The sequence below is a fragment of the Urocampus carinirostris genome, chromosome 4 (genome assembly GCF_059441175.1).
Source record: "Urocampus carinirostris isolate Australia breed hairy pipefish chromosome 4, RoL_Ucar_1.0, whole genome shotgun sequence".
In the NCBI taxonomy this organism is placed as follows: Eukaryota; Metazoa; Chordata; class Actinopteri; order Syngnathiformes; family Syngnathidae; genus Urocampus; species Urocampus carinirostris.
In genome coordinates, this window is record NC_142352.1 from 16,712,051 (window position 1) to 16,725,284 (window position 13,234).

Here is a 13,234-nt window from a genome sequence, read left to right on the forward strand (position 1 = left end):
AAATATTGCTTTTGTTGGTTCATTATCTAAATCCACCCGCAGTGGTTTGTTATAGTAACTACAAGCTTTGGGAGATATTGATACCATTTTTTTTTGTTTTTCTACTGATTATCATATAAAAGGTAAAACTGCATTTAAGCATATAACAAGGCGTTTTGTGTAACATCAATCGCATTTATCATCACAAAAATCCAATTCATCATTTAAATGTATATGCATATTTATACTAATATATATACACTATACAGTATACAGCATGTACAGTGGCTTGCTTGCGAAACTATTTGCCCCCCTTGAACTTTGTGACCTTTAGCCACATTTCAGACTTCAAACATCAAGATATAAAACTGGAATTTCTTGTGAAGAATCAACATTAAGTGGGACACAATCAGTGTTCTCTCTAAGCAATTGCGCACTGCTCGCACATTCTCAGCGCACAAGAAAATCTAGCCAGCGCACAAAAATGAGGGCTCAAAATTACTAATTAAAAAGCGACTTAAGTCAAAGTTACAGTGCATGAAAATAAAAATACATGGGTTCCCCTGACGTTGTGTCCTGAATGCGGTATTTTGTAGTCAATGTCGAACGAAGTTCAAAAGTAAAGTTAGTAGAGTTTGTCGAGAACCGGCTTCTTCGGCTCGGCTCACTAAAAGAAAACCGGCTTTTTCGGGTCCTAAACGGCTCTTCAGGTTGTTTTTGCTTCTTTAATCCCAACATGACCAAATCTTATGTAAAACTTTGCACAAAATGATTTAAAAGAAGGGGGGAATAGAACAAAAAAGAAAAAACAAATATACCAAAATGAAAAAGTAGTGAAAAGCTGGGAAAAAAAAGAAACAAAAGGAAGAGAAAAAAAGAAGGACAAATTTAGAAAAAAGTCTGAAAAAAAAAAGAAACATAGGAAAAAAGTAAATGGAGAACAAAAAGGAAAAAGTAACAGCTCCGAAAAAATAAACACAATCAGACTTGTTTTAAAGGAATTTAAAACAAAGTTTAAAAAAAAAACAGAAAAAAAAAGAAAAAGTTTGTGTTGCATTCAAATAATTTCTAATTGTATCAAGTGAATCTTGTTGCCAACATTGTACTTCCACTATAAAATGTGACTAAGTACAGTTCTGTATCTTGCAACCGACTAAATTAAGCCCCCAAAAATGTTAATATTATGCGACAAAATATATCAGGAAAAAAAAAGAAATGGATATCTTGTGAAATAATTGCAAGAACAAACAACGTTTGTAGGCCGTACAGCCTTTGCAATAGTACATGAGTCAATTCATTCAAAAGAGAAAAATAATTTTGCATTGCCGGAAACTCAGCAAAATGTAACTTGATGTCAAGTTTTGGACATGTTTGATTATTTTTTATCTTGCCACACTTGAGATTATGGTTGCTCATTGTTGTTTCAAGCGTTGCCCACCGACTTTGTGTGAACGCTCAGACCCGTGGAAAATTAGAGGGAACATTGGACACAATCATGAAGTTGAACACACTTCATTCGAAATTTTAAACTTTTTAACAAATAAAAAACGAAAAGGTGGGTGTACAAAAGTATTCAGCCCCATTGAGTTAATACTTTGTAGCGCCACCTTCTGCTGCGATTACAGCCGCAAGTCGCTTGCAGTATGTCTCTATCAGTTTTGCACATCGAGAAACTGATATTTTTGCCCATTCCTCCGTGGAAAACAGCTCAAGCTCAGTGAAGTTGGATGGAAAGCGTTTGTAAACAGCAGTTTTCAGTTCTTTCCACATATTCTCAATTGGATTGAGGTCTGGACTTTGACTTGGCCGTTCTAACACCTTGATATGTTTTTTAATAAACCATTCCATTGTAGCTTTTGCTTTATGTTTTGGATCATTATCTTGTTGGAAGACAAACCTCCGTCGCAGTCTCAGGTCGTTTGCGGACTCCATCAGGTTTTCTTCCAGAAGGGTCGTGTATTTGACCTTATCCATCTTCCCATTAATTTTAACCATCTTCCCTGTCCCTGCTGAAGAGAAGCAGGCCCAATCCATGATGATGCCACCACCATGTTTGACTGTGGGGATGGTGTATTGAGGGTGATGAGCTGTGCTGCTTTTACGCCAAACATAACGTCTTGCATTGTTGCCAAAAAGTTCGATAGTGGTCTCGTCTGACCAGAGCACTTTCTTACACATGTTCGGTGTGTCTTCCTGGTGGCTTGTGGCAAACTTTAAAGGACACTTTTTATGGATATCTTTAAGAAATGGCTTCCTTCTTGCCACTCTTCCATAAAGGCCAGATTTGTGCAGTATACGACTGATTGTTGTCCTATGGACATATTCTACCACCTCAGCTGGAGATCTCTGCAGTTCATCCAGAGTGATCATGGGCCTCTTGGCTGCATCTCTGATCCGTTTTCTCCTTGTATGAGCTAAAAATTTAGGGGGACCGCCCGATCTTGGTAGATTTAAAGTGGTCTGATACTCCTTCCATTTCAATATTATTGCTTGCACAGTGCTCCTTTGGATGTTTAAAGCTTGGGAAATCCATCCGAATCCAGCTTTAAACCTCTCCACAACAGTATCTCCGACCTGACTAATTTTTCATGATGCTCTCTGCGCTTTAAACAGACCTCTTAGACAATCACAGTGCAGGTGCATTTATACAGAGACTTGATTACACAAGGATGGATTCCATTTATCACCGTTAGTCATTTAGATCAACATTAAATCACTCAGAGATTCTCACTGAACTTATGGACAGAGTTCGCTGCACTGAAAGTAAAGGGGCTGAATAATTTTGCACACCCAATTTTTCGTTTCTTATTTGTAGATAAAAAGTGTGTTCCACTTCATGATTGTGTCCCACTTATTGTTGATTCTTCAAAAGAAATTCAAGTTTTATATCTTTATGTTTGAAGTCTGAAATGTGGCAAAAGTTCCAGGGGGCCAAATAGTTTTGCAAGCCTCTCTCTCTCTCTCTCCATATATATATATATATATATATATATATATATATATATATATATATATGAATACACTTATTACAATCGAATGATAAAATAAAATGTATATTGTGGAAATGTTTGGGGTGTGAGGAAGATTGTTTTACTTCTTTTGGTTCCATTTTATTTCTCAGTTGTTGTTTTTTCATTTGTTAGTGTAGCCTGAAAATAATAAAAGAGAAGGCCTGTTTCAAAGCCCTTTCAATTAACAGCCTAAACCCTGAAAATAGTAAAAAATAATAATAGTTTATTAGTACTTGAGGAATGACCTGACTGAGGCTACAATCGCGACTTTAAGCTAGGAGATGGCGGTCGAGAGTAGCATCTTCTCCCTTTCATGTTTTGTTCTTTTAAATCTAGTTGGTGTTTCAATATTAGGTTACAGGCATGTGTTGTTAAAACTTTTATGAGTGGCATTGATGTCCTTTAATTTCATGTTTTGTTCAGTTTGAGTTAGTTTGTGCTCCATCATATTTTACATTGTCATCCTTTAATTTGCATTCATTCAGATCTATTTATTGGTTCATTATAAGGTACCAGAGATATGTTTTCGTGACTTTTAAAGTAACTTTGATGTTTCTGAATTTTACTTTTTGTTCAGTTATAGCTAGTTTTTACTCCTGTATCCCAAACGTCCTTCTTTCATGTTTTGTTCATTTAAATCTAGTAAATATTTGAACACTAGGAATCGGGGATACATCGTGGAGCCTAGATTAAAGTACCTTCGGCATTTTTGGACACCATGTTTTGATCAGTTAGAGCTAGTTTGTTGCCAACAATCCTGCATCTTCTTTATTTTGTGTTTTGTTCCCTTTGACCTAGTTAATGTTTAAAATATAGGTAGCAGTTATCTGTTTTTAAGCCTGAGTTAAAGTTGCTTCGACATATTTTAATTACTTTTTTTAAGTTAAAGCTTTTACACCTAAATCTCATATTTGTCCCTTTTATGTTTATTTTTTCATTTAAATCTAGTAAATCTTTGAAAACTAGGTAGCGGGGATGCACTCTACATTCTAAGTTGATGTACTTTAATTACATTTTGTGTTCAGTCAGCGCTAGTACGCGCCCCAACATATTTGCTTCTTCCTCTGTCATGTTTTGTTAAGTTAGGTATTTTCAGTGTTTCAACATTAGGTGACAAAAGTGGTTGTTAGAAGTGCTTTGATTTCTTTGAATGTAACTGATTTTCAGTTAGAGCTACTTATTGTTTCAATATTATGTAACAGCGTAATCAAGTTACAGTGGCTCGCTGGAGTTGTTTTAATTCAGAATGCCTTACGAGTTTACGTATTTACTTGTTTCCTCCACCCTGGCGATGCCACATGGCACCGACTCGGGGCGACACGCTTGATCTCCATGCAGGGAAGAAAATAAAAGTGGGTCGGGGATGTACATCCCACCAGAAATAGAGAGAAGTTAAGATCTTCTGACTTCCAACTGGGAAATCATCTCCAAATAAATCCAATGAGTTTCACAAATAGGTGAAGAGCCTTTGGGAGACCCAGGTGAGCTCATGGGACGTTTCGACACGTCTGGATGATTAACCGAGAAATGAATGACCTGCTCGTGTAAAACCACTCTAGCGAATCCAAACTAGATGACAGTGAATCCTCGTTTATCACGGGGGTTACGTTCTAAAAAGAAAAAAAAAAAAGAAAACGCAAAAGGTGAATTCCCTGAAGTAGAAACCTCTATCATATATATTTTTTTTACAGTTGTTATGCAATTAAATACAGAAGACCCTCAGAATTACAGGTAACATCGGGCCGAAAAAATTCAACCCGACCTGATCCGAGTTGCTGGTATACAAACCCGAACCCGTTGGATTAATTTGATTTGATAACTGAGCCTGAAATGAACCCGAAGCTTTGATTTGCCGCCAAAGTAAACACAAAGCTTTGCTCCACCCGAGCGTAATTCAGTGCAAAACTGTGTTTTTCGGCTGAACTACGCAGCTTGGTGTTTACTTGGTGCTGAATCCCTCAAATCAAGTGTGTATCGCAAGTGCAGTGCTTGAATGAACGGTTCGGTTCAGAGTGAGCATCCTGGCGACGTGCAGCGAAACAAAGTGAAATTGAACAGAATGGCACTGATTACAATCTGCACAGAGTGAAAGATTTGTCCAAAAAGCAGAAATAAATGTTGTCAAAATTGTAAGCTATTGGTGAAAAGCGTAAATGACGTCTGACGTGAGGGAGGTGGAGAGAGGAAGCCATGATTCTTTTACTCTTTGGATTTAGTGATTTTGAGTTAAACTGAAAGTTTGTTAAGCATATTCTCTATCTAAATAATAATTTAAGTAAAATTAAGTACATGCTGTGTAGATCCTCCAAGAAGGGGAAAAACAGACAAAAAAGAATGTTGAGAGAAAATCCCGACCGGCTCGACTTAATGCTTTACATTTTTAAAGCCGAGTTCCGGCCCGGGCCCAAGATCTTACAGTGACCCATCTTGCAAAATGTTTACTACACAGTGTCAGACAAGAAGTATTTTTGGCGATGACAGTAAAGCAATACCACAGAAATGTAATTAGTGTCCCCCGCTTACGCCTCTCCTTGACATCCACAACTACCGCCTTACCCGCAAAGCCACCGATATTGCAGGTGACCCCGCCCAAGCAAGTCACAGCATCTTCAACCTGCCGCCATCAGGGAAAAGACTGCATTCTCTCAAAGCCAGAACCAGCTAAAGGACAGCTTCTTCAATCAGCCTGTCACAACTCTGTCCCTGCCCTTTTATCCTCACGTTTTTTTTTTGTTTTTTTTTTAATGGAAGGTGGCGGGGGTTTGGAATGCAATAACTAATTACCATAGGTTTCTCTCCCCCGTTGCAGAGTAATTTCTCTTTGCAACTCCCATTAAGGTACAGTGGAACCTCGGTTTTCGAACGCCTCTCAGTTCGAACAAATCGGAGTCCGACCAAAAATTTCGAGAAATTCTTGCTTCGCTGTTCGGTCAAAAAATCGGAGTTCGAACGCCGGTAATGCGTGAGTGCGTACGCTAGGGTGCGATGCTAAGCGGCGTACAGGTGTTTTAGCCCCTTATTATGCCTCCGAAGAAAATCATTGCAGGCAGCAAAGTTGCTACAGGTGAAAAAGAAAAGTAGTGCGTACAACTAGCGCATTTAAGAAAGAAATAATAGTAAAATATGAAGGAGGTGTGCGAGTGTCTGAACTTGCTAGGGAATACAGCATGGCTAAGAATACGATCAGTATGATACTAAAGAATAAGGAGGGTGTGAAATCTAGTGATGTGGCTAAGGGAGTGAGTGCTATAAGCAAGCAACAGCCGCAAGTTTTGGAAGAGGTTGAAAAAGGTTTTCCTCTCCCCACCGTCCACATGCGCCTTCTGCTGACCACCACAAAGGTAAGAAATCCTATTCATAATTATTTTCTTTATCCTTTTTTATTTTAATTTTTACACGTTCATGTTAGTGTAATCTTTCGTACGGAAGATTACGATAATGCGAACGTACGATTAGCCCGGGTTAGCTTTACGTTAAACATTCAAGGTAAACTTTCACGGTGTTGGATTAAAACGATTTAAATTATTTTTAATGGAAAAAATGATTCCGGTGATCGAACAAATCGGTTTTCGAACAGGGTTCTGGAACGGATTATGGTCGAGAACCGAGGCTCCACTGTATATCCTGGTTTTGCTTTACTAAAACCAAAGACCCAAACCCTTCAAGCTCAAGCCTTTGTCTAAAAATACTGTTTAAACAGGTAAAGAAGACTGTTTAGCCAATCAGAATTCACAATTCAAGTCAGTAAAGAAGTGAGACCTTGAAAGTGGCCCGCGTTATAGCGAGAGTTAACTGTATATTTTTGCGTTTTTTGTGATCGAAATGTCCGTAAACTCACCAGAGTTGGGGTCCGAGTTTCCATCTGCTTCTGTCCTCTTGTCGGGTGAGGCCTGCTGGTAGAAGTCGTCCTGCGCCTGCACCAGAGGAAGAGGTTGGGTGAGGAGGGGACCACTGCCACTCCCTACCGGTTCGGGCTCCCCCAACCCGCTGTCACTGCAGCTCTCCTGGGAGCCGTCCGGAAGGTGAAAAGTCACGCGACGCTGAGACTAGAACCAAGAGCACACAACACCCACCCGCAGGTTAGCCTTCCAATTGGTTTAGATTAGATTAGCTGCAGAGTCTAGTTTTTAATATCGAGATTAGATCATTAAGGATTTATTTAAGATCATTAGGTTGTCTGTTTTATTCTGGACTGGATTTAGCTCATATTTCTGGTATTGTAGCCACTAGCAAGAGTAAAAAGGATTGCTTTGGTGGCTAGCAATGCTTTAGCCACTAGCATTGATATAGTTGTTCGATCTGTCTTATTCTGGACTGCCTTTAGCTCATATTTCTACGTTTGTAGCCACTGGCATTAGCAAATAGGATTGCTTTAATGGCTAACTATGTTTTAGCCGCTAGCATCACTTCAGTGTTTTTGTCTGTTTTATTCTGAAGTGGATTTAGCTCATACTTTTGCTAAAGAAGCCACTAGCAAAAGCAAAAAGGATTGTTTTGGTGGCTAGCAATGCTTTCACCATTGGTATCGCAATGATAGTTTCATCTGTTTTATGAGGGACTCCATTTAGCTCATATTTCCACCAATGTAGCCGCTTGCATTAGCAAATAGGATCAGTTTGGTGGCTAGCTATGCTTTAGCCACTAGCATCACTTTGGTATTTTCATTTGTTTTATTCTGGACTGGATTCAATTTATATTTCTGCTAATGCAGCTACTTATCAAACAGCATTACTTTGGTGTTTATCCTCCCGCTAACCGCTAACATCACTTAAGTAGTCAGCACCGAATAACTTGGCAGCTAATGCTATTGTCATGGACCTTATATACTAATGCAATCATTGAGGATGTGGCCACTCGTCGCCAATGCGATTTTAGCAAAGCACAAAAGGAAAAGAGGTCAGAAATACACAAAAATATATACATATACATTTTTAGGAATCTTGATCAAACTATGATTATAATATGGTTTTGAATTAATACAACATTGTTGCATCTATTTGTAATTATTTAATGTAACTTGGAAACATGTTTTTGCTAATGCAGGCATTGTTGGCATAGCATCACTTTCTAGTACCACTTCAGTAAGCAATACTGAATAATTAAGCAGCTAGTGCTAGTGTCACAGTTCTTAACTACTAATGTGGATGTGGCCTCTAGCCCATATTTGCATAATGTTAAATAATGCCCATTTTTTTTCTAATGTAAGAGTTTGTTGGTTCTTTGTAACAAAAAAAAAACACATGTTTTTTCCAATGTTATTTAATATGGTCGTCTCGTTAGTTCTGGGCTGCTATTTGACATTTTCCCCACTATATGAAATCAACAACGAATAGTTTTGTGTCCCCAAAAACTTGCAGTGTTTATGCGTATGACAAGTCATGTCTTTAAGATGCCTGCCTGCTATTGATGGATGTCATATCAAATGCTGTTCTGCTATTGGTTTGCTTCATGGCATCATGAACATGCCGATATGCTATTGGCTGAGTTACATCCCACAATGTCTTTTTCTTCCTCTTTATATGCAGGTTGCCATGTGCTCTGTGAATAATTCAAGACGCTACCATACATAATTGTTTGCACTGTATTCATTTTATTTTGTTTCCGAGGCTTGCAGTGATGCTTAAAAGAGAAAATAGTGACTATGGAAACGCAGCTTGTAATTTTCAAAATATTCTAAACAGACTCGATCTTTATCCTTGCTAGAGAATTCGGCCATAAAGAATGAAGGAGCAAATCAAATAACAAAGTCTTCTAGGGGCATGATCATTCTTGCAAGCGGAACTTTTAGATCAGTTTTTATTTCAATCCGCCCTCTCCTCCCATCTCAGCATCCACCCACTATACCACTAGACCAGCTGAATTCATAACACACCCAAGGTAAAAAATATTTAATTTATCCTTAATATGTATGTTTATTTATGTTGTTTTACCCTCTACACATGTATTACACATTGGTAATATGACATTATTTTGTTATTCAAATGATTATCTAGGGTACTAAGGTTATGAGCTAATTAAAATAGGTTTCTATCCCCCGCTATACAGCAATCTCATTCAATCTCACAAAAGATTCATGTCATATCCCGCTGGGGTTACTGTATTTGTTTTATGCTTGTTTGTTTTACACAATGTCAACACATTTAACATTTGCATACATAAAACTCATTTGTTTCATATATTAATGACTTGTAACTTGGCAATTTTAGCGACGCGAACAAACTGCCAATCTCTAAAGCCGACTTGATTGAATTTTCATCGGCTAATTTTGATTGTCTCCCCTTTCCCGCCGGCTCCAATGACATTTTGCGGCTGATTTTCTCATAAGAGCAGACTCGAGCTAACCTTTCTTGGGCACTCGGAGGTGTTGGTGCCACGTCATTGTTGATGGCAGGCAGGCTTGCCTTTTACAGTAATTATTGGCAAAAGCAAAGGTCAGCCAATCTGCAGGCTCATGCAAATGGCCTCATTATTTATTGGAAATGGCTCAAGAACACCCAGCTTTCTCTTGAACAAAGAAATGTCTAATAACAGAAATAATAACGAAGACAAAGTAAGGCTTTCTATCAAAATACTTGAGGATTCCATAGTGATGGCTATCCTTATATACACAATTAGTATTTATTATTAGGGATGCACGGTTATTATCAGGCCAATAGAATGTTTTTTTTGTTGTCATTAATTACACTATGTTGTAATCAATGTCAATAAAAAAATTATATTCTGTTAACGGGACACTGTAATATTTGACCACTCCATGTTGCTGTATTGTGTAATGCAACACAAAACAAGTTCTACAAATCACAAGAAATGATACAAACTACTGAGACTCAACAATACCAAAGCTTCTATATTTTTCTTGTTTCTCAGATAAGTCAAGTCATGTTTATTTGTATAGCCCTAATCACAAGGAGTCTCAAAGGGCTGCACACACTACAGACTACCATACCATTACACCATCCCCTGATCTAAAACCTACATGAGGGCAAGGAAAAACTCAAAAACCTCAACATGAGGAAAATGAAGAAACCTTGAAAAGAGACCGCTCATGTGGTCATTCCCCTCCAAGGATGCCCAGGCTGCAACAGATGTTGCAATAACAAATAATACACTGATATTGTAAACATGAAATATAAGTCATTCATATCTATCTATAGAATATAAGTGTGTTTTGAGCCTAGATTTAAACAGTTCCACTGAGTTTCCAAATCAAATCAGGCGGAAGAACATCTCACAGCACTGGGGCCCAAATGGAGAGCCCTCTTGAACCAGCCGTTCTCTTCTTGGCTGTAGGGATCATTAGTAGACAAGAATTTTTAGATCGAAGGCTCTGGACCAGAAGATAGGGGGAAATTAAATCCGAAAGATATGAGGTAGCAAGACCGAAGGTTTTTGGTTGCCGGGGGAATCCATAGGAGCAAGATGGTGGATGGTAATACCAACTCCTTGTAGGTGAGCCTCATATTATGTGAATTAACAAATGTTTTGACCTACAACTAATTTGGAAAAATATAATAGTTCATGTATTTTTACGTATCATTCAAACCAATCATGTCTTTTGTAATGATTTAATTGATTTTTGTTTTTGTTTTAACCATTAGGAGGTGCTTAAAAATAAAGACTGTCCCTTTTATGATCCAAATTGAAATTATTGGGTTACTCCCTTCATTTTCAATTACTCGTGCATGCATTGCCTTTCCACTTGTGCGCAATCCTTTATCCCCAGTTGACTATTGCTGATAGCAGGGACCAAGAGAGCTAATGTGTGTTGTGCGTGGCAACTCTTTATTTCTGTTTTTTTTTCACCTAAAACGTACGTATCATTAATGATTGCCTACTGCAGCGAGCCAACACTTTTCTGTTGGACCTAGTGTTTTTGTTTTTTTTTTTGCCATTGTTTCCCGCCAAAAAGTGAACTGGATTCAAGTAGCCGTGATCAGTACGCCCTGATAGCATATTACTGAGAACAAGGAATGCCAGAGCACACTTTTGTTGGGCCTGTCGACTATTTGTCTGCCTTATTTCAGCCTGATATGAACTGTTCTCGTGTGGCCGCAGTCCACTATCCCCAAGCCTGTATTGCTGTTTCCGAGGACTGGCAGAAGACACTTTGGTGTTCCCTTCTGGGCCTTTTAAAATGAAATACACAGTTGTGGGTGCAATTGTGGTACTTCATGGATTTTCTCATATTACACGGGGTTCTGGTCCCCTTAGAAGTGATAAACGAGGCATTATAATAAATACAATAAAAATTTACTTTGTGCAATGGATCACAGGAATGGGTCTTAACCTGCTCCAGGTGTAGCACAGAGATGTAGTTCAAGATTTATGCTGAGCCTCTCCAAGTAGATGTTTGCATTCCAAATGAATTTAATCTCATCGATTTGGACCTCGGCTTTTCATATTGAATTCGCAGAGTAACAAGTCGCCCTTTCAAATGAAATGGAGTATTGACTTTTAAACCTGTGCTCTATGTTTGGAATAGAATGCACATATCAATTCTCACCAAACTTCAACAATGACAATTGTTTCTGCTCTCTCCGTTTTCTGCCTTTCTCCTTAGCTGTGTAAAAAAAAAAAAGCTCGTCTTCACTGATCCTCAAGCGAGAAACACAATGCAAATGCACAGACAATTGCACAGTGGGGAAAAAAGGCAACCTCCTCACCCCCACAAATAATCTTATCTCGCCGCAGTCTGACACCTGCAGCGAGAGAACACATCCCACTTGTGTGTTCTCACAATCACACCACCACTAAGGGAGATCAGTCATCCGGGATAGGACCACTCACAAAAAATATCTGTTTTTTTCTCCCTCCCTCGCTTCCCTGAAACCCAAAGGTGCTCTGCCATCTGCTGGCTACCTTTGGATGTACAAAACAAAAAAGGAAATTGTTTTTTGTTCTAGCGGTTTGCACCACCCAGCCTTATTTGTTAGGAAAAAACAATACATTGAAGTGCCAGCTGAATCCCAGCCGTGCTCATCTTAGATTTGGAAGCAAACATTGACTCACTCTGCTCTGGCTGCCCTGTGGCGACATTTGTAGGCCTCCGGATTTCACTCTGGAGTCATATCTCTTGAAATTGAGGGCATAGTTAAATTACTTGTCTATGTGTGTGTCTTTTTGTTTGAATGCATCCTTGAAAAAAATACCTTCGTATACATTTGGACGTTTTAAAATGTGGAAAAACAATTTTAAAAGTGCCAAACAATTGAGATAGCTTGGTATAACTTGCACTTGTTTTCTTAAGTTTGCAGTTGCTCTTTGGCTTGCTCAAGTTTGCAGTAACTCATTTTAGCTATTGGTCTACCTGGCATGCACTAGCAATCTCTAGCTTGCACTCGTGCTCTCATACTTGGTGTATCACTCTTTAACTTTAAGTATCCAGCTCTCTTTAGCTTGCACTATCCCACTCTGGTACTCTCAAGCCCAAATTCTGTCCAGCTCGCTCCAGCCTTCACTAGCTTGCACTCCCTCTCTCTTGCTCACTTTAGAACTCTCAAGCTCTAATTTTCTCTTTGTCTTGGACTAGATCTCTCGAGATTACTCTCGATCTCTTTAGCTTGCATTCACTCTCTCTTCCACGTTCTTGCTCTAGCTAACTTGCACTAGGACTTTCAAGCTCGCTCTTGCACTCAAGCCGTAGTTCTGTCGAACTTGCGAAGTCATGTTATTTGCTCTGTCACACTCAAGCACCCACTCTTAGTCCCTCCATAATGTTTTACTTCTCTCTAGAATATACTAGCTTTCTCTACCTTGGAAAAGATCTTTCAAGCTCTAGCCCTCTCTAGGTCACTCAATCATGCTCTCGCTTGCTCTAGCTCTCTTTGGTTTGCTCTAGCTCTCTCTTATTCGCTCATTTTTGCATTTCTGTCTGTAGCTCCATCTAGATTGCTCTAGGTCTCTTTGATTTACCCTTACACACTTAAGTCATTACCCTCTTTAGATAACTCCAGCATACTCGAGCCCAGCTCTCCCTAGCTTGCATAAGCTCGGTCTAACAATCTCAAGTTCTCTCTAGCTTGCACGACCAATCACAAATTGGCACTAGCTCTCTCTCATTTGCTCTAGCACTCTTTAGCTATAGCTCTCTTTAGGTTTGTAAAGCTCACTCTGGCTCACTCAAGCTATATCAAGGTCATACTAACTCTTGCTCGCACACTCTTGGTTTAGCTCTCTTTAGCTCACTCTAAATGTAGCTCCAGCACTTGCTCTCGCAGGCATATAATAGCTCATACTAAATTCCT

General features: G+C 38.9%; 1 protein-coding gene across 5 annotated transcripts in view; it reads right to left on the reverse strand.

The window, feature by feature from the left end:
- Positions 1 to 13,234, reverse strand: part of pcdh9 (protocadherin 9) — a 316,377-nt gene that overhangs the window by 68,728 nt on the left and 234,415 nt on the right. For 3 of the 5 annotated variants that reach the window (XM_088333771.1, XM_088333769.1, XM_088333770.1), the window contains one exon: positions 6,829 to 7,036. In XM_088333771.1, the coding sequence (XP_088189897.1) occupies positions 6,829 to 7,036 (208 nt within the window). The remainder of the gene's footprint in view (positions 1 to 6,828; positions 7,037 to 13,234) is intronic. The other 2 variants (XM_088333773.1, XM_088333772.1) reach the window with 1 other exon arrangement.